The sequence below is a fragment of the Silurus aristotelis genome (genome assembly GCF_946808225.1).
Source record: "Silurus aristotelis genome assembly, chromosome: 3".
Taxonomy (NCBI): Eukaryota; Metazoa; Chordata; class Actinopteri; order Siluriformes; family Siluridae; genus Silurus; species Silurus aristotelis.
The window spans coordinates 34,006,441-34,028,368 of NC_139576.1; the positions used below are offsets into that span (position 1 = coordinate 34,006,441).

Consider the following 21,928-nt stretch of genomic DNA (forward strand, 5'->3'; position numbering starts at 1 on the left):
CTGATTGCACCCCAGGGCCTCCTCACCTCACCTCCATCTACAGTGCCTGACTTCTCCAATACGCTTGGGGGCTGAATGAGCATTAATGCCCGAAAGCACACTCCTATATATACACTGTATACACACGCAAATATACAGACACACATTAGGAAATGTGTATCAAGCATTATAATGTTACTCTAGCTACTCAATTTACACAGGACATGTTTCCTTAAGGTTGCATCCCACAGAATGAGAGGGATGAGTTACGGCGAACAATGATTTGAAATCCGCTTCGACATGCTTTTAATTAGCATCTAATGAAATTTTCGCATCGTTCGCATCAATTACATCAATTGGAGGTTCTCGTGAAATTCCACTAACTTCTGAGCAAATCAGCTGTGACTGATTACTTATCGACATCGACTTGTTTTAATGGACCTTCATCATCTTTTTCCGGCTGCTCCCAATAGGGGGCACCACAGCGAATCATCCGTCTCCGTACCCCCCCACCCTGTCTTCTATTTTTTCAAACCAACTACCTGCATGTCTTTTCCTCCTTCCTGGTGGCTCCATCCTCAGCATTCTCCTACCGATATACCCAATGTCCCTCCTCTGCACGTGTCCAAACCATCTCAATTGGGCTTCCCTCACATTGTCTCCAAAACGTCCTACATGCGCTGTCCCTCTAATAATTACCTCGTCCTCTTCTCAACCTGCTCCCTACTCTCACCACAAACAACATAGTCCACAGAGACTCTTGTCTGACCCTCGTCCATCAACCGGCACATCACCACTGCAAACAAGAAAGGGCTCAGAGCCGATCCTTGATCAAAGGACCAAATCAATGAAAAATTCTTTTTTTTTCATTCATTCCTTGTTGTAATGTAATGTATGTCTGTTGCATGCTGTTGTGATCGAAGTGTCCGTGTGTGCGAGTGTGAGATGTTTGAGGCACCCTGAGCACTGCCTCAGCTTTAGCTTTGAGGATGTTGCTCTTCAGCTCATCCGGTGCCTTTAGCTGGCTTAGGACGGGACTGCTGCTCACACTGCTCAGACTCTTCTCCGTCAGCTTCAGCACGTCCTCCTGAACACGTACACAGCACGGGCAAAGCGTTAACACGGTGTATCTTACTCAGCGCTCCATTTAACAGTTTTCTGCTTTGCGATAGTTGCTGGTGTGAAATGAAGCGGGTTTTTTTTTTTATGATTTACACAATATGTCGAACACACGAGGGTGTAAATCCTGACCCAGACATTAATAAAAATGAAAGCATAATTAAACAAAAAACGCCCTCAGTGACCTAAAATCCCAATGAAATGTATTTCAGTTCACTACAAACTATTCCTGTGCACTGGGTCCCACAGCATCTGAAGGTCATTAAAAAAATGCTTGCTCGACACATCATCTACATTCGCAATAAGTCATCAGTTCGACATGCATAATAACATCATACAGTCCAAATTACCCCGACTGTAGGGTGAACAAGCGCTACATGATCTACGGATAACAGGAAGTGCTGAGTTTTAGCATCGGGGGAATATAAAAAAGTGAGCTGCACCTCCGACGCTCGACAGAACCGGAAGCCGATCGGAGCTTTTAAAAAGAGTCGCACGTTTGTGATGGAAGACAGAGAAAAGCCATTTTGTCACATGAGTAATTGTGTGTGTTCTGAGTTCGGGGGGCCGCCTAGTGCACTTTGGGTGGAAGAACCGACCTGGTTGTTCATGTTGACGTTGATGTTAGGGCGAGCAGGAGTGGAGGACGGCGTGCTCTCCATTTCCAGCTGTTTAAGTCGAGCTGTAGCATCTGATAAAAAAAAAGATACACACTTCAACTAAACATGCTGCACGACGGAAAATTGTGAGCGGGATATTGCTATTTCAGTAACATGCTTCTATAAACTTATGGGGGAAAAAAAAACGTGTTAAAATTTATAGTAGCAAATATATATACGATATGTAGATGTACAGTGAGGAAAATAAGTATTTGAACACCCTGCTATTTTGCAAGTTCTCCCACTTAGAAATCATGGAGGGGTCTGAAATTGTCATCGTAGGTGCATGTCCACTGTGAGAGACATAATCTAAAAAAAAAAATCCAGAAATCACAATGTATGATTTTTTAACTATTTATTTGTATGATACAGCTGCAAATAAGTATTTGAACACCTGAGAAAGTCAATGTTAATATTTGGTACAGTAGCCTTTGTTTGCAATTACAGAGGTCAAACGTTTCCTGTAGTTTTTCACCAGGTTTGCACACACTGCAGGAGGGATTTTGGCCCACTCCACCACACAGATCTTCTCTAGATCAGTCAGGTTTCTGGCCTGTCGCTGAGAAATACGGAGTTTGAGCTCCCTCCAAAGATTCTCTATTGGGTTTAGATCTGGAGACTGGCTAGGCCACACCAGAACCTTGATATGCTTCTTACAGAGCCACTCCTTGGTTATCCTGGCTGTGTTCTTCGGGTCATTGTCATGTTGGAAGACCCAGCCTCGACCCATCTTCAATGCTCTAACTGAGGGAAGGAGGTCGTTCCCCAAAATCTCGCAATACATGGCCCCGGTCATCCTCTCCTTAATACAGTGCAGTCGCCCTGTCCCAAGTGCAGAAAAACACCCCCAAAGCATGATGCTACCACCCTCATGCTTCACAGTAGGGATGGTGTTCTTGGGATGGTACTCATCATTCTTCTTCCTCCAAACACGTTTAGTGGAATTATAAACCAAAAGTTCTATTTTGGTCTCATCTGACCACATGACTTTCTCCCATGACTCCTCTGGATCATCCAAATGGTCATTGGCAAACTTAAGACGTGCCTGGACATGTGCTGGTTTAAGCAGGGGAACCTTCCATGTCATGCATGATTTCAAACCATGACGTCTTAGTGTATTACCAACAGTAACCTTGGAAACGGTGGTCCCAGCTCTTTTCAGGTCATTGACCAGCTCCTCCCGTGTAGTTCTGGGCTGATTTCTCACCTTACTTATGATCATTGAGACCCCACGAGGTGAGATCTTGCATGGAGCCCCAGTCTGAGGGAGATTGACAGTCATGTTTAGCTTCTTCCATTTTCGAATGATTGCTCCAACAGTGGACCTTTTTTCACCAAGCTGCTTTGCAATTTCCCCGTAGCCCTTTCCAGCCATGTAAAGGTGTACAATTTTGTCTCCAGTGTCTTTGGACAGCTCTTTGGTCTTGGCCATGTTAGTAGTTGGATTCTTACTGATTGTATGGGGTGGACAGGTGTCTTTATGCAGCTAACGAACTCAAACAGGTGCATCTAATTTAGGATAATAAATGTAGTGGAGGTGGACATTTTAAAGGCAGACTAACAGGTCTTTGAGGGTCAGAATTCTAGCTGATAGACAGGTGTTCAAATACTTATTTGCAGCTGTATCATACAAATAAATAGTTAAAAAATCATATATTGTGATTTCTGGTTTTTTTTTTTTTTAGATTATGTCTCTCACAGTGGACATGCACCTACGATGACAATTTCAGACCCCTCCATGATTTCTAAGTGGGAGAACTTGCAAAATAGCAGGGTGTTCAAATACTTATTTTCCTCACTGTATATACTGTATGCATGTAAGTAAGGGATAAACAACAGCAAGGTTGTGCAATACACAACGAGGAAGCTCAGTGGTTTAGATGTTCTGATCAGAAGGTCACGAGTTCAAATCCCCGCACCGCAAAGCGGTCACTGCTGGGTCCTAAAGCCCTCAACTCCTCAGATTTATGAATGAGATGATAGTAAGTCTCTCTAGATAGGGGGCGTCTGGCAAAATAGCGTAACTGTATAATGAAAAACTGAACCGCGTTGATCTGTGTGTGTGTGAGTGTGTGTCTCACCAGTAAGAGACAGGTTCTCAGGGACTGCGCTAGGGCTGGGGAGAGCAGCACTAGGCCCTGCCTCTTTAGCCGAGCCTGCCGTCACCATGGGAACGGGTCTCTGGATGAGGTCATCCACGCAGGTCTCCAGCAGCTCTGCCACGTCCGAGACGCTGATAGGAGAGTGCATAAGGCATATGAGAAGCGGCCTACTGGCGGCGTAGCTCAACTGGGGCGCATGCAACAGATGCAGCTTACCTGTTTAATAAGACACGATCCCTCATTCTGAACTCAGCCTGCTAAGAAAGTCCAGTGCTTGGGCAAGGACCAAACACCACAATGGAAAATTGCTATGCGTTTCGGTTTCGGTCCTCAAAATGAAACAGCACATACAACGTTTCATCCGGTCCACATTAGCTGGGGCAAAAGACTTTGGCTGCACTTTGCTTTGCTGTACAGGTATTTTCCAACAAACTAGAATAATCTAGAATAACAATTCAAAACACTAAAACAAAAGTTTATACACTTTCTTTTAAATCCTTTAAATAAGTACCGTATTTCATTTTTCGAAATCTTATAAAATGCTGTAAGACAAATACACTATACGAACAAAAGTTTGCGGACACCTGAACCTAAGGTTCATATGAACATCGTATTCCAACATCTAGTCCCCATTTCCGGTCATAATAACCTCCACTCTTCTGGGTAGATGTTCCACTAGATTTAAGAGTGTAGATTTTTGTGTGTTCATTCCCCCACAAGGGCATTAATAAAGTCAGGTAATAATATTGGGTTGAGGTCAGAGCTCTAAACTTTGAGGCACCATCATGGTTCTGGTCTTCAAGTTCAAGGAAATGGAAAATGTTATTCTACTGCATGTAATGACATCCTATACAATTGTGTGCCTCCAAATTTGGACCACATATGCCTGGAAAAGTCAGATGTCCCAATACGTTTTGTTCATATAGTGAATTTCTTTGCAGCATCAAAGCTGTGGAATTTTTGAACTGCTTCAAATGTATGCTGAGGAGAAAGAAGAACTGTCCCTTGTCATCATGTGATCAGAGCTAAGCCTCTCTGAACCTTAAATCCTATTATATCTTCTATTAGGCAGTTCGATATGAACAGAAATGCTCCTGTATTTTTTGGCTCCAATTGGTACAGAAAATAATACGCGTTATTTCCGCTTTATTTATTATCTGATTCTGTTTTATTCGGAATACACACAATACATTACCGCTAAATCCAAACCCCCAAGTGAGCAAAATGAACACAAAACAACACAGTGGATTTATTATTATATTTAGGAAATACCAGTTTTTGTGGTCGTATCATTTTATTTTGTTGTATTTATCCGCCACACCTTAAAGGCCGGTCTTTGAAAATATCGTCCGACATTAAACCGGTCCGTGCCGCAAAAAAAGTTTGGGGACCGCTGATCTACAGCAATCATGTTGCTCTACTTCTGGGCATAAATGAACACAAATCTGTAGTTTGGCAGTCAATCAGCTCTGCATGCATGAAAATTTTTTTAATTCCATGTGATCTACCCATTACCTTTGGAATCTACCGGTCGATCTCGATCGACGTATTTGGTACCCCTGGTCTAGATGAACAAACATTGCATTGATTCCGAGAACAGTCCTGAAGATGCCTACCAAGTTTGTTTCAAAATGAAATCTCATTGGCATCGTTTATCATCGTTCCATCCTTTTAATCTAAATACCAACCAAAAAAAAAAAAAAATAATCACTAAATTTTTTACAGCTTTATTATGATTCATTATTTGGTATTGTAATTTATCTAGCTTGTCATCTGGATAGTGGATGTATTCATTCCCTATGATTTTGTAATACAAACTCTGTTTCAAACAATGAATACATTCTATTACATAAGGTTGAACATTAGCTTTTGATTAAAGGGATGTTACAAAGCAAGTCGCTCACTCAATAAAATTCACTTCTCTGACAGAAAAAAATTCCAAAACAACTTCTGACCACACAGGTCTTGGATCAAGACCTTCTTCTCAGCCTGATCAAACACAAAGCATTCCAGCTGAGCACTTTTCCTTCACGTTTTGCTCCAATATATTCAAACCGCTTCCCATGCTGCATCACAGGGAACACACTCTGAGGAAAGTGTTGTCGATCCTCTTCCACTAGTTTGGAAAAACAATATTTTTCAGACACGTGCATGTTACTTTTTTATCTGTATGAAAAACAAACTGGAGACAGACAAACATGAAGGTGGAAGCTTGGAGGTTTGGGGTTGCTTTGGGCATGGAAGTGAACCAACATGATTATCATTCCATACCTCAACGTTTAAAAACTAACTGTCCAGATGTTCAGAAAAGTGTGTTTTCAATTCAAGTCATTTTGTTTGGCCAAAGAAAATCTTAGAAACAGAAGGAACATGCATGTGTCTCTCGAAAACCATAAAAAAATAGGTTCCAAACTTCTAACAAAACACTAAATATGGACTTGATTAAAAGTATATGTGCTTTTGTATATCCCGTTTAACAATATGTCCCCGTTTCCTGTTACAATAAGCTCTGCTCTTCTGGGAAGATGTTCCACCACATTTTTTTTATCCTTCTCATGGATTTCTGTTCCTTCAACCGCAAGTACTTTAGGAACCCAATTTAAGGTGAGGAAGTCTGGTGGGTGCAGTCAGCGTTCCAATCCATCTCAAAGCTGTTCAACAGGCTTGAGGTCAAAGCAGGCCACTTTAAATGTTCCACTCTAACCCAAGTAAACCATATCTTCCTGGAGGTGCAGGTTTGAGACTCCAAGTTCAAGTGAAGGGAAATTTGAATGCTATAGCGGGCGTCTCAAAACGTTTGTCCATATAGCGTACATCAGTTACTGGACACGTCTTTCTTTCTAAAAACGAGGCGAACCTCTAATGAGACAATCATGTGCCCAAAAACCTGAAGGCACAGTATTTCATACAAGTATAAAAGAACTAGTTTTTTTTTTTTTAATTATACTATTACCACAAGTTTTTCTTTTGGCGTCGTCGTGCGTTTAAAAATCACTATCGGTGAAGTTTTTCTCCCGATGCCGTGTAGCTCAGAACACAGGTGAAGTGTGTTTTCGTGCCCGGTTGTTTTCAGCGTGACGAATGATTCGCATTTCCTGTAGACGGTCCGAGTGAGCGGCAGGTCAAACGTCAGAGGAACATCATCCATATTTATGATGTGGTGTGGCCTGATTCAGTGGGAGCGCATCTGATTTAATATAAAGAGCTTCATTGGTTCACCTGAACACGTTCCGCAATTTCATTGGTCTAATATCGCACATACACCGTATGAACACGCACACGGGGACACCAGACTTTTCCATCCATATGTGGTTCTTCTCTAAACCGCACCAAGTTGGAGGCGCACATTCCTACAAGATGTCTTTGGACTTGGGTAAATGCCGGAACAGATTTAGGTTCAAGTGAAGGGAAAATCGTATTCGACTGCATCCAAAGTTCCTGTGCACAAAGCCAGCTCCACGAATGTATGGTTTACAAGGGTTGGAGTAGAAGATCTTGAGTGGCCTTCTATAGAGCTCTGACCTCAACCCTATTGAACAGCTTTGGGACGAATTAGAACGCTGACTGAACCCCCAGGCCAAATCTCAAATCTGACCATGCTCCAAAATCCAATGGAACATCAACTCAGAATAGTGGAGGTTATTAGAACATCTAATGAAGATTAAACACAAATATCATCATTACCCTCAAACGTGTCCATACAGTGTGTATACGCATGCGTGTGTGTTTACAGAGTAAAACCAACATTTTCGACTCCCTTGTCAACCTTTGAAGCAACAATTTTTAGGTAGAGAAACCAGTCATCCACTGGCCCAGATGTGTCTTAGCAAGTTGTAGATAAGAATGAGCAGAACCCTCTGCAGCTGGCTCCTGAAAAATCATCTGCTCATTATCCCAGCCACTCTGGCTAGTTTCAGTCTGGAGCTGAAGGGAGGATGGACACCACGTTGCCGTGTTTGGATCAAACAGGAAGTGCTCAAGTTCGGGTAGGTGCTTTCAGACATGTAGGTTCTTCATCCCAGCACACAAACACACACATACACACACAGTGGGTTGTAGAGCGATGCCAGGATGGGCGGAGGAAGAGAGGCGGGTTTCCTGGGCAGAAGGGTCAGGGCCAAGCCGTCATGCTGGTGGCCTGAGTGGGAGGGATTTTAGAGGAGGTAAAAGGAGAAGATTGGAATGTTGAAGAGTCGGGGGAGTGTTTGCAAAAAAACAGGAGTAGGAACAGATAACACAGGAACACGGGAGGAGTAGGAGAAGGAGGAATCTGGAAAGACTTTGAGCAAGGGCACTAAAATAATTGTCGACCGGAGTTAAACTCAATGATCTGGCATTTAGCTAGCCAACTTATACGTGTGCTTATTTGCAGAGAGTGTTTTAACTTGAAGGTTTTTAACAGTCTACAATCCTCCTGCTAACATTACCTTTATATACACCGGCCCATTAAGGCCTTCGTGCTATATAAACAATGTTCCAAAGACATTGAACGACATGAACGAATAAGCTAATGAAACGAACATCCGACTAGACGCTGGAACAGGCAGCATCAAAGCACGGATGCAGAGAGGATCGTTTTTGACATTTTTCCGGGGTAAACGCATCTTAGCACGAACACTAGATATTTTATTTTAAGTGATGCCATGCAGAACGTGTTTCCAGTGTGAATAACATGCCGGTCGCTTAAGCCTTTAAATCCGTTGTGGTCCAAAAAAAAAAAAAAGTCAAGAGAAAAGTCATGAAAATGATTACCAAATGAAGGATTTGAGAATGAAAGAAAAATTGAGAGAAAATAATCAAAATTGACCAAAATTTGGAAGTTTAGAGCAAAAAGAAAAAGATCTGAATCACATGTACTAATGAGATTTATTAGATTAGTTAAGCGTGCAGAATTGATTTATGTTAATGGTGCATGCGTGTCACATGTTCAGATATTCGAATATTGCAATCGGAAGAGAGACGTCAACACCGACATTATGATTGCGAACCCAAGTGGACAAAAGTTGAATTGCAGGGGACACTCAATGCAAAAGTGAGGTAGGGGCAATTTGGAACAGAACCCATGATCAATTTGACTGTCCTAATTCCTGAGTCCCAAATAAAAGTGAAAAGCTTCCGAGAACCTTAAGACTAATTCACTCTCAAACTAACTCTAGACAGCTATCCAAAATACAGCAGACGTTGTAGGCACGAGATGGATTGTGTCAGTACGTAAGACCAAAACACAGAGGAATACATTCAAGTTGAACGCTGAGGGCAAGCAGACTCACTGGGTGACAGAGAATCAGTTAAACTCTTCCTGTTATTCATTAACCAGCTGTTGTTTAAGAAAAGTGAAAATGTCCTCAGTCCTGAAATCCTTTCTACTTCTTTCCAAAAGTTGGACACTTTCATTCTATTAGTTTCGTTTATACACTCTTCCCTGATTGGCCGAATCGCCGGTTACTCCGGTGTCAGACTTCTCGTCTTCAGCCCCGAGTATATTTCAGAAACTGGAAATAATTCAACAGTCTAGAATGGTAGAATAGAATAGAAAACAAACAAACAAAAAAAAAACATCCAACAACTGATAAAACATCTCCAGCATGTGGCAGAAGAGGAGATTCACAGCATGAAATGTGCAAAAGAAATGAGGAGATCCAAATCTGCTCTACGCTGCAAGGCTCGATGCTCGGACCTCCTTCTGTTCTCCCTCTGACATATTCTCTCATTGTGGTCATATCGTCACCTGGGTTGTTTTTTTACCACTACAATGCTAAAGACGTTCAACACATCCACTCCTGTCCTCCATCAGTCTACATCACAGGAATACTGCTTTGCCATATTATCCACATATGGCAAGATCTCTCTCGACCAACATTTCATATTCTGACCACGCAGCCTTAAGGCAGTTATAGACATCCACCATAACCTAATCGTGCAGGTTTCTCTTCTCGGGCAGCAGGAGGGTCTGGCCTTTCTTGTCCACAAAGATTACTTGTACTAGTACTAATACTGGGGCTGAAGATAGAAGAAAGACACGCATCAAGACTTTCCAGTATTTAAATACACATCCTCGACTGTCCAAAACAGCGCCTACAGAGCACATCTTTAACGCCCCTGTTGACATAATTGCTACTTTAACAGGAAGTCACGCCAAGACAAATCGAGTGGTTCCTCCAGAGTTAAATCAACCTCACAGACTTGACGGTCAGTACCATGGTTGTTCAACGAATGATTGACGCCAATTCCTCCATTTCTCTCTAAACAGCAGCAACTTCGGCTAGGCGAATGAAGGAGTATCTCACCTCCAACATTTTACTGTTGGAGGTGAGATACTCGCCTCCAGAAGGCATTTGGTTGGGCATTACATTTGTCATGTTTAACAATAAACTTACTGATGTTGACGTTGTTCTTTGAAAAATTTGTTTTTAGACACAACTCCCCTACGGCTATTTGCGACGCAACTCGTTCAAGCGGGTTACGAAATCCGAGGTAAAGAAGAAAGCTGATTGGATCAGAAAGCGCCCAAAGGCTTGCGAGAGACAGGACGAAAGAAGAATAGATCGAATCAGACATAAAAATCACCCTTCAGAATTCTGCACATCCAACAGAATTTTTTCCCTGTCCATCTGGTTGGACTGATTGTAAAAGCGGAACGAGCGAGTGTGCAGTGCTGAAACCCAAGCCGATCGGGAAAGCCCGTCCATAAGAACATAATAAAATCAACCGATATTTACAGCCAGAGCTTTAGAACTAAAGAGTACATACCTTAACTTATGAAAAGGCCATTTCAGAACATCATACTAGAACAATAAAAGTGAAAAGAAAAAACAAAAAAACTAAAGAAACAGCAGGATATTAAATAAAAATGAAAAAAAAGTCGGATCAAACTTTCATAACAGAGAAAATATGTATCCACTCTTCCCTTTAATACAATGGTTTAAGCTCATATATTTGCAATATTCCAAGGTGCTTAAAGCAAAGCTTTTCATCGCACAGAGATCCTTCAAACAGCCTTAGCAGAGACAAAACCGGCATACGAAACATGGTGAAGAAATTCAGAAAAAGAAGAGCAAAGCAGCAAGAGCTTTTGTCCCCTTGACACTGTACCATCACCACCATACACACACACACACACACTGCATGTACGGCTCAAGGCGATCTTGCATTATTGCATTCAAAACTGCATCAAGCTTACCTTCTCTTCCCTGATTGGCTGCTTCCAGGACTCCTGGAGAGAGCTTCAATGGACAACGGACCCTGCGCCAAGGGCTGGGAGACGGCAGACGTTCCGGGCCACGCAGGCTGGACATGCTGTTCCGGAAAAAGGAAAGCGCACAAAGGACAACCAAATGATTCCGAATGGTTGGAGATTTATTCCAGGTAAAAAGGAATACTGATCCAACATGGCTTCCATTCCATACTTCAACACCATGCAATTCTGTCTGCGGTTTACTGTATACAACAAGACATACGTTTTTTTAGAAAGCAAACAGTCTCCTGGAGTGTCATTGATCATGGAACGGCCTGCCCAATCAACGCACCTAAATCCTATTGAACCGCTCTGGGATGAAGTGGATCACGTTCAGAAAGAAGTTATAAAAGAAGCACCGGAAAGCAATTCAGCTGAACCTTTGCTAAAACTCACTGTCTGGATATCAAGAGTGTGTAAAGCTGTTATTTATGCTAAGGGAGGATTTTTCATTGACAAATCTCTACATTGACCTATTTGTTGGGTCAAAGTGAATCTTCATACAGTTTAAAAGTCCGAATTTGTTGCATAGAATCAAAAGGAAGAGGCCTGTGTCTCTCAGAAAACAAGTCAGGCATATAAACGTTGAATCTACAGAGCTGAGACTCAGTGAGGGATCAAAACTATTAAAAAAAAAAAAAAAACTTGCACAAACCCTGAACACACTGGGATACAAAAAAGTACCTTGTTTACTAAACACAAAAAAAGTCACTTCACGTAATACACTCGTGCACTTGAGGTATGCGTTAGTTAACATTTCAAAGAAAAACACAAATCAGCTATGGGTTGCCAGATTGTACACATTTTGTTCAAAACGTAAAACAAAACAAAAAAAGGGGTGGAGGGTGGATCTAGTTTCATCTGGCAACACCAAACAATTATACAAGAGTGTAAAGAACAATACACAGTAGCACAAGCAGGATGCTGTGTATAGTATGAAAAGCAATTTCGGTCGAAGTAAAGATTTACTACCTTCGTCTCCTGACTGGGGTTTACTCCATTATTCTGGTTCCTGGAGAAAGATGAGATCAAACATTACTCGTGTTATTTTGAGACGAATGATGAGACGTTTTATGAGCTGGCGATGAGCGCTTGAGACTGACCTTGTGATCGGGTAATGCGATAGCACCCGTACACACACTCCCCTGTCTGAGTCATTTGCAAAGATAACACACTTTTTTACCCTTATCGCCAGAGCAGTCACATTTCTGCATTCGTCGTCACGGAGATCTCGACGGAAGGCAAAACGTCCTGTACTTTTTGTCCTTCTAAGATGAGCGTTCTACTGTTCGCTCAATGACTCACTAAAACAGTGTTTAGCGAATAACACAAGTCGGACAAAAAGTGCACCAAGTGTTGGGACACCTGACTTTTCCAGCCATTTGTGGTTCTTTCCAAAACTGTTAGCACAAAGTTAAAGGCAGACGGTCGTAAAGGATGTCCAAGAATACGGTAGAATAACGTTTTCTAGGAGACGTGAGACCTGTTCCAGCATGACAACGCACCTGTGCACAATGCCGGGTCCATAGACATATTCTTTACAAGAGTTGGAGTAGAAGATCTTCAGTGGCCTGCTAGAGCTCTGACCTTCACCGTATTGAACATCTTTAGGATGAATGCTGACTGCATCTTAGGCCTCCTCACCTCACCTACATCAGTACCTGACTTTACTAATCCCCTTGTGGCTGATGATCCCAAATGTCCACAAGCACACTCCAGAATCTAGTGAAACATCTTCCTGAAGAAATGGAGGTTATTATAACGGCAAATGACCATTAAATGTGGAATGGACTGCACATATGGATCTTCTAGTCAAATGTCCATGAACTTTTTTCCATATATTGTTGAACAAAATATCAAATGCACGATGTAGTCTCGTGATACATTATATTTTGACCCAACACCTGGACCAGCTCTCGTCTGTAAGCATTTCCTGAAAGTTCTCCCTGTCTGTGTTTGCCCTGTGCCCCGTGAGTCAGTAGAATAGTAAAACAGGGCTTAGTGAGGATTCAAACCATTAGGAGAAACGATCTGCTCGGTATGAGCTCATGCTTGAGGAATGCAGCGAAGTTTCCTCAACTGCTCGTGCTTGGGGTAAATATACCGACACCAAAGTTCTTCTGTTACAAATGCTTTTATATCATACACCTCAAAAAAATGAAAGAGAGACTACATGTGCAGGTTCTCGCTCACGCTCACACACACACACACACACACACACACACACACACACACACACACACACACACACAAAATACTTAAATACTATGTTTATTTTTTCCCCCCAATTGACCTCAGCTGAACCGACTAAACCCCTGCAATGTGATAATACATTCTAAAGCAAACATCTCATAATGAAGTCCTGCAGCCACACACACACACACACACACACACACACACACACACACACACACACACACACACACACACACACACACACACACGCCTTTGATTCATCACAGCTGATCACCACAAAAATACTTACTCTAGGGATTTGTGAACAAAGGGACCTTTTAAAAAAAAAAAAAAAAAAAAAAAAAAAAAAAAAAGGAAAGAAAGAAAGAAAGAAAGAACAAAATCAACATTATACAATATAAACATTTTGGGCAAAATCTTCCAAAAATCGAAGCTTTTCGATTTGAACCTCTGTTCTGCATAGTTCTTCTGGAGTAGCGACGGCTGGGACGTCTCTCGAAAGTAGCCGAGCGCCGAGCTTTGCTAGATTTCGTAGTCTGGTATTCGGTCTTTCCGCTGCCAAACGATAACAAAAAGCTCATTAGTAGCAAACAAAAACGATACACAAAGACCGAATATATTTATTAGGTTCCGGCAAATACATAGAAATATAGAATTATAGAAGAGACGAAGAAGTAAAAACAGTTCTCCCAGTGAGAGGTTTAACTGGAGAACGTCAAAGCGTTGGCGGCTGGAGATAAGATTCCACAGACAAAAACACAGACATGTGGGTCTGGGAAAAAATTTTTAAATAAATTGCTCATCCCACAGATAAAGAAACAAACTAAGATCCTTATATTATATACTGTATATAAAGTATATATTAGCAGAGCTGCTGGCAGAGACACGACTTAGAACTGCAACGGCAATGGAACGAGCAGTCATGTGCTAGAAAACGACTCCGGTACCTGTATCTAAAACGGGAGCCCATGCGAATGAACGCTGATTGGGAGGAGCCTTTCTGGACGGGGCCACGCAGCCTGAAGAAAGCATGATGCTCCACTGCACACTTCCACAAGTGCTTACAGGCCTTGGGGTGGTCCATGCGAAATACGAATGTGTGCTCCTGCTCTTTGCCCTGTAAGAAAGAAAGAGACAAAAAAATAAAAATTATAAAAAATAACAAAAAAAAAATAAAATAAAAAAAACAATAAAAAAACACCCCAAAAAAATGTACAAAAAAAAAATGAAAAATTAAATTGCAGACTCCCCCCCCCCCAAAAAAAAAAAACCATAAAAAACCCCAATAAAATAAAAAAAAATTAATAATAATAATAAAAAAAAAAACAATAAAAAAAAAATAAAAAATAAAATGACACAAACAAAAATAAAATTACAAAAAAAAAAAAAAATAAATAAAATTTTAAAACCCAACAACAAAAAATTTATAATAATAAAAAGAATAAAAAAAACAAAACAATCAGTGCTGTTTCATAGGAAAAAAAATAATTTTTTAGTCGATAAAACTGAAATTTTCCTTTTTTTTTCCCTTTTACGTCATAAGTTTTTTTTTTTGCTATATTTCATAACATACTCAGTAAAGGCATGAGCTACACTATAAGGACGAAGTTCTTTCGCAAACTGATCCCGCATAGATGGAGGCACACGATTGTATAGGACGTCTCTGGATTCGTTAGCAACCCTTTTTGGGATGATCTGAAGTGCTGACCGCAACCACATGTCTCCTCACCCCACACAAGCCCTTGTGGCTGAATGAGGATAAATCACCGCAAAACATAGCGGAACATCTTAAGAAAAGTGGAGGCAACATAACAATATAACAGCAAATGAGAACTGAATGGGATGAAAAGCACATGATGTCCCTAAATGTTTGTACATATAGTTAAGTAAATCATCTTTCAATCTTCGCACACCTGGAAGTGCACAGCTGTATAGAATGTATTTGCATGAAGAGCCCTGACCTCAAAACCACTGAACACCTTTGGGATAAAGTGTATTAATCCGACTGTTGTAGAGAGAGAAAATGACGAGAGATGAAGAGAAGAAGACGGATGTCACTTCCTAAGGAACTGCGATGATGTCATTGGGTCTATTATTCATTAGAGTAAAGTTTTGCAGTCGGTGTCTGGTAAACATTTGGATACACCACTTCTTGTGAACAATGTTCTGTAGACGGTCAAGTCGAGATTTCTGGAACAGGGAAGGTTGGAGACTTATTCCAGGTGAAAGAAATACTGAAAAAACATGGCTACCATTTAATACTTCAACACCATGCAATTCTGTCTGGACTGCGGCTGATCGTCAACAACTTCACCATACATCGGGACAATGGCCCAAAGCATACAGTGTTATTTAGAAAGCAAACATCTTCCCGGACTGTCACTTATAATCACGGAACGCCCTGTGCAGTCGCCGCAGCTGAATCCTATTGAACCGCTCTGGAATGAATCACAAGGTCGGAAAAAAGATCATCTTTTGGTCTCGCATTACCGGAGCTTAAATCACAACGGGCCGAGTTAAAGCAGTCGGTTTGGGTGTGCGATAGAGAGTCTCTCGGGACCCGTGTGGTGACGGACAGCTCTTTATGTTCACTGCTTTAGAGAGAGCTAAGTGCTCCAGATGCCAGACATGCCTCAGGGAGGGCAGTGTTTAATTAACTCCTGATGGAAATGAGCCAACATCAGTCAGGCATCTATCCACTAAGGAGCAGGGATGCAACCCTACGCACACACACACATATATAATTATATATATATATATATATATATATATATATATATATATATATATATATATATATATATATATATATATATATACACATATATACGCACAAAAAACAGCAACCCATGGGATATACTGTATATCATTAATACGCTAAACAAAAACGATGGCTGTATTCTTTACATGCGATTTCACCACACCTACAATCAAAGCAACCGAACACGGAACCGGTATGGATTCCGAAGAACGAGCCTCATTTAAAAATCACTCAGTAAAGCGCAAACTCTCAACATTTGCATTTTGTGACACCCACCGATCTCGATGAAAAAGGTCAAGGGCACAGACAGCGGCAAAGCACCAAATAAACAATGAATGGAAAAATGTGGACTTTAGAGCAGTGAAATTCTTTTTCTATATCCCAGCAATGTTAGGAAACTGGGGTCAGAGCCATGATACAGCGCCCCCTGGATCACAGAGAGATAAGGGCCTTGCTCAAGGGCCCCAAATGAGGGCAGATTGGAGATTCCGGGACTTGAACACTCAACCTTTCGATCGGAAACCCAGAACCACCTCGTAAAAGGGGGATATTTCGACTAACTTGAACTAAAATATTATACATAATATCTCTGTTTACTTCCTAATGTTGATCGACAGCACAGGAAGCCATGAAAACTCTCCCTAAGCAGATCTGCATTTTATCATGTGAGGGAGTGGATCGTGATAAAGTGGACAGCACGTAGGTAAGAGCCCCCCGGAATTACGCACAACGAACGGTTAAGCCGAAGACCCGGCAACCGTGCCAGGCAGACAGGATAAATGGGAGTGTGTTTCTAAGAGGCTGTAAAAGGAACATGAAGTTCTGTTTTTCTGGTGTTCTGAATTACCTGTTCATCGTCTTCCACCACAACCAGGGTCAGCTTGCTCTTTTTAAAGTCTAACCGTGTGATTTTGGGCCTGAATGAGATGAGAGGAAACAAACGCACACACACAAATACATTTAATGCTTGAATAAATGAAGATCTGACTATACCATATTATACTGTCCTCTTACCAAAAGAACAGGCCGATCTTGGTTTCACCCTCAAACACGAGCACGCCGGTGGGGGTCAGTCCTAAACTGTACTCATTTCCATCTCTGGCCTGAAAGTAAAATGAACAAAAATCCACACTTAAAATTGTGGGGTTTTTTTTTTTGCGTTTCCGTACCCACACGTCTGCATCATGCTCACCTTAACCATGTGCATGTCAACCCCATACATCTCCAGCCACTTGGCCTTGTTCAGGTAGTTTATCTCAGCCTGCGCAGGCATCTGGCCCCTGCAAGATAACGAGACCCAGTAAAGAAATTTCGTCTCTTATCTACAGACTCACAAAGGCTTTCTGACCTGACTGACCATCTGACATGGTCGGAAATGAGAGCAAAACCATGTCCTTTTGGAAGAAAGCATCTGAACAGGATACTTTAATTCAAGCGTCTAGCTGTGTCATGTTCACATTGTACCGATTCCTTCTTTTTACCTCAGATAGGAGGAATGAGGTTGGGAGATTGTTTTTCTTCCGACTTTTGAATAACCTGGGACCTTGTGCGATGGGACGGCTCTCGCTTTAAGTTTTAACGTGAATCCTACGAGCTTGATCGCGTTCGAAATTCACACGTTTACCGCATACACATCACATCTTTGAAACAAATGTGTGGCAACTGGGAAACTCTTTCTACTGTATATTATAGATTTTCCTTATTTTTCCCTTCGCATCTCAACACCATGTTCTCGGATTCGAAAGGAAACCAGCCTTGACACTCATGAACAGACACAGCTAGAAGGGGTTAAGCTCTATTAGGCAACCCGAACGTGTTTACTGATGCATTTTACACATCGGCGCCTTACACACAACGTTTCACCAGAGGATTGAATTGATAAGAGAACACAACAAACGCACTATATGGCTAGGAAGTTGCTAGCGGCTAACATTTGCGATATGAATTCAAGATTTTTGATTGGTCACAAACATAGTGACATGCAGGATACATTTCTTAAATCCATAGAACTAGCGCTACTGCGTTTTATATATAGCTTTAAGAATTTCTCTTAAAAGGAGAAAAATCCTTGCAAATCCACATAGGAGTGAATGAAAGATGGAAGGAATGAAGTATTGAGTAGATAACGGTTGAGTAGATAATATCGTAAGAAAAATCAATATTAAATGTAAAAAAAATTAAAAAAAAAAATAAAAAAAAAAAAAAGGGGGGTCTGACAAATATAAACTATTGAATTTTTTTTTTTACGTTTCATTTTATTTACGCAATTTATTTTGCGCAAATTTAAAAGCTTACTAAAAAAAAAAAAAAAAATTTTGATTTATTTAATTTTTCTCAAATATTATAACATTATTTAACCAACCAGGCATTTTATTTAAAATTGTATAAAAAAAAATCTGAACTATTCCAATATTGATGATTACAAGTATTAATAAACACAAATAAAAAAAAAAAAAAGTATACATTTAAGTTAAATTAAATTAAATTCGAGCGGTTTTATGTTTCCAGCTAACTTACCGAAATTGAACAGGAACGTGAAAAAACCGGGGACCGCAAACTTTCGGTTCCGTTACACCCCTAATGTCCACACAATTCAATTATGACGACAATTCCTTATTTTTGACCAGTATTAAAACAATTCAATTTAGTAGCTTGTTTATAATTAATTCTAGTCAGTAATGATTATTTCCTCAATTAGTTTAATTGTGTCCTTTTAAACCAGTGGTTGAAACGTATGTTGCGTACAGAAAATAACGGCACAACCGGTAGCATCCAACATCCACACCTGGTGCAGATTTACACACTTCTGCATTGGAACCCACAGGGTTTAACTGTTCCCCAGGAGAGCAGGCAGGGACGATACAGGTATAATCCGAAGAGATAAAGGACGTCAGTTAACTTCCTTTATCTGCTTCCCATTTCCTGTCGGGATGCCCAATATATATTTTTAGGTCCACATAGTGAACCCCGCCCACAGTTACCTGCACTCTTTCCAGGCGTTGTAGGTGGCCACCTCCATCTCTTCCGTCTGCTCTGGTGCAAAGCGGAACTCTGACACCAGGTCGAGGCCGTGTTCTGCAGGGTCGCAGTCGCCCAACTCGGCTGAAAGCAGTCGAGAGGTCAAAGGTTTTTTAACAACAAAATTTTACAATTTGAAACAACAAAAATATTAAAAACTTTCTTTTCGGCTTCTCCTGTTAGGGGTCGCCACAGCGGATCCTCCGCACGTTTGATTTGGCACATGTTTTACGCTGGATGCCCTTCCTAACGCAACCCTCCCCAATTTATCCGGGCTTGGGACCGGCACTAAGAGTGGCTGGGGATGGTTCCCTGACCGGGAATCGAACCCGGGTCGCAGCGGTGGGAGCGCTGCATCTTAACCACTAGACCACCAGGGGACCTTGAAACAACAAAAATATTAAATCCTCAAAAATAAATTGACTAATGAATAGAATTTAGTTAAAATATATTTATTAAACGTGTAGTAGTTCTAATGTAGAAGCAATAAAGTATAGGATTTGCATTTTTCTGCAGGGGGATCACATTTTTTTTCCCCAAAAATCCGAGAATAAGGAGTGATTTTGGACAGCCATAGTACAGTACGTGAATGTGTCCATGTCCTGGATGAGGGTTGGGGTCTGGATTAGGGGGCCCCCCCTTTCTCCCAACCCTGCTCCAACAAGCTGGCGAACAAACAAAAAAATGGCGAACGAGAACGAAAGATGGAGATAGGAAATGCAAATTTCACCCCGTATTGAGAACGCCCCATTCTTCAAGTGTAAAACTGCTGACTTGCTTCAAGACATTCCTCAGTGGAGTCTTACTGCCCTGGTTCAGCAGTTAATCCTCGGTAATGACACTACTCTACCCTGCTGGAGTCGACAAATGAGCAATATGGGCTTCGTTGTGTGTCCGGCGTCCCACCGGACAGCAAAGGCAAAGCGTTTCAGAGCGAGGGAAAGCTGAGGGTCTGTCGAATTCGCTCGACACTGTACACAGCTCCTGGTGCCAGCGAGGACACTCCTACACCGCATAGTAAAGAGGATTATAGAAGCCACGTGCTCTGTTCCCACGTAGATCGCACGCTTGGGAGCGAAGCCTTTGCACATGAGCTGCATGAAATGATAGGAAAAAAAGTGAGTGAGCGACTCTGGACACTGGTGCAACGTTTTCGGGGGAAGGAAAAACCCTGGAATGGATCTACTGCTGGATCCAAGTGCATTAGTATACCTTTAATTCCTGTTTTGAACAACTGACAGTTTTGTTTGGGGCTTCTGGCTGTTGATGAGGTCACAGCTTGAACTGCCAGAAGACCAGCAGAAACTATTAAAATCTACACTGCTTGTTTCTTTATCCAATCCAACTGCAATTCGGTCACTCGGACGCATTTACAACCGTTGATTGGATGGTCAGAGCACACGCTAAGTCAGACTCTGAGCTGCACAAGTTCAAATATATCCCTGTGGATTAAGTATCTGTTCTTTGATTTCACGATGGCTGACAGAGGAGGTGAAAATCCACAAAGTGGCAACCTAATATGTATACAGTACAGAATACCTGTATATCTTAAGGCTTTACTTTGAATGATGAAGATGATGATGAATTACGTGTGCAGTACTAATGATGATGGAGGATTAAATGAATGTACTGCATACCCAAGAAGAGCATTACAAGTCTTCTGAATTTCTTAGGCTAGAAAATGCTTATTTTACCGCAAAAATAATGAAAATAACTAACAAAATTCAGTGAAACCGCTAAACCTGAACCGCGACATGGCGATAAATTACTGTACCAACACAACCATTTACAAGACGAACTTTTCAAGAAAAGCCGGACATGAATGCACGGAAAACGCAGTCGCTAGAGATGTTTTGAGATGCTTGTGCTAGAGATGATGGTGCAGCTGTGGCTGCAGTGAAATGAGACTTTGTGTTCATTGGGTTTCTCGTTTTGGTCACGCCATTCGTTTTCACTGTATAAGATTCTTGTCTGTGATGCGGCGCTCTGTTATGCTGCGTTTCTGTATAATATTGATGCTTTCTACAGCCAGGGCATGATAATGATAGTATTAGGAGTTGGATTGATTCAGGTGGGACACCAATGAAGGCCTTGGTGTAAAATGCAAAAAAGGAAATCTGTGAGAACTGAAAATTGACCCCAATGCAGAAAAGTTTGTGTACTTCATTACCCTGTTGTTTTTTTTTTTGTTGTTTTTTTTGAAAATGCCACACATTCGGATTCTTACGTTCCTCAGCGAAAGGAATTCAGAGTTTCCTGGCTGAACTTACCCTGCAGAGAGAAGGCTGCCAGCTCCACAGCCGTATCGAAGGGGCAGTCTAACCTAGGTTTAATCAGGACACGGGGTTTGTTAGCTCTATTCAATACATTTTTTCAACATGCATCAACAAAATCAACACGTTTTATGAGGTCGGTCGGTCAGTGCGTCTCACGTGATCCAATAATTGTAAAGATGGTTGTTTGAATGCACTGAACTTCTCTGTTCGAGTGAGAGATTAGTACCATGCGATTGGATTGGATGGATTTGATTGATCGATCGATGGATAGAAAGGGGAGGGATGGATGGATGGATGAATAGAAAGGGGATGGATGGATGGATGGATGGAAAGGGAAAAGATGGATAGATTGGATGGATGGATGAAAGGAATCTAATTTTCCAAAATAAAACATCGTTCAGAATCAGATAATAAATAAAACGGAAATAATGTAAGTTATGTATGCTCTCTTTGCACCCCGGTACCAATTGACCCACAGACCAGGGGTTGAGGACCACTGCTCTAGAGCACAAACGGAAACACATTCTTGTTTCTTAGATTTCTTAATTCCTCTCCACTGCGAGTTAAATATCATAAGTATGGGA

The 21,928-nt window shown here is 41.4% G+C and overlaps 1 protein-coding gene and 1 long non-coding RNA gene across 7 annotated transcripts in view; one reads left to right on the forward strand and one right to left on the reverse strand.

Moving 5' to 3' along the window:
* epb41l5 (erythrocyte membrane protein band 4.1 like 5) overlaps nt 1–21,928 on the reverse strand; it is a 42,731-nt gene that overhangs the window by 6,631 nt on the left and 14,172 nt on the right. For 3 of the 6 annotated variants that reach the window (XM_083537732.1, XM_083537730.1, XM_083537729.1), the window contains exons 7-19: nt 21,339–21,391; nt 19,032–19,152; nt 17,243–17,330; nt 17,065–17,153; nt 16,898–16,967; nt 14,237–14,406; nt 13,738–13,844; nt 13,579–13,603; nt 12,066–12,105; nt 11,040–11,146; nt 3,839–3,990; nt 1,698–1,789; nt 938–1,066 (exon numbers count right to left, since the gene is read on the reverse strand). In XM_083537732.1, the coding sequence (XP_083393858.1) occupies nt 938–1,066; nt 1,698–1,789; nt 3,839–3,990; nt 11,040–11,146; nt 12,066–12,105; nt 13,579–13,603; nt 13,738–13,844; nt 14,237–14,406; nt 16,898–16,967; nt 17,065–17,153; nt 17,243–17,330; nt 19,032–19,152; nt 21,339–21,391 (1,243 nt within the window). Of the gene's footprint in view, nt 1–937; nt 1,067–1,697; nt 1,790–3,838; nt 3,991–11,039; nt 11,156–12,065; nt 12,106–13,578; nt 13,604–13,737; nt 13,845–14,236; nt 14,407–16,897; nt 16,968–17,064; nt 17,154–17,242; nt 17,331–19,031; nt 19,153–21,338; nt 21,392–21,928 lie in introns of all 6 variants that reach the window. The other 3 variants (XM_083537728.1, XM_083537727.1, XM_083537731.1) reach the window with 1 other exon arrangement.
* On the forward strand, nt 6,177–6,636 carry LOC310724103. Its single transcript, XR_014532940.1, has 2 exons — nt 6,177–6,485; nt 6,529–6,636. It is a non-coding gene; the product is annotated as an uncharacterized lncRNA (long non-coding RNA).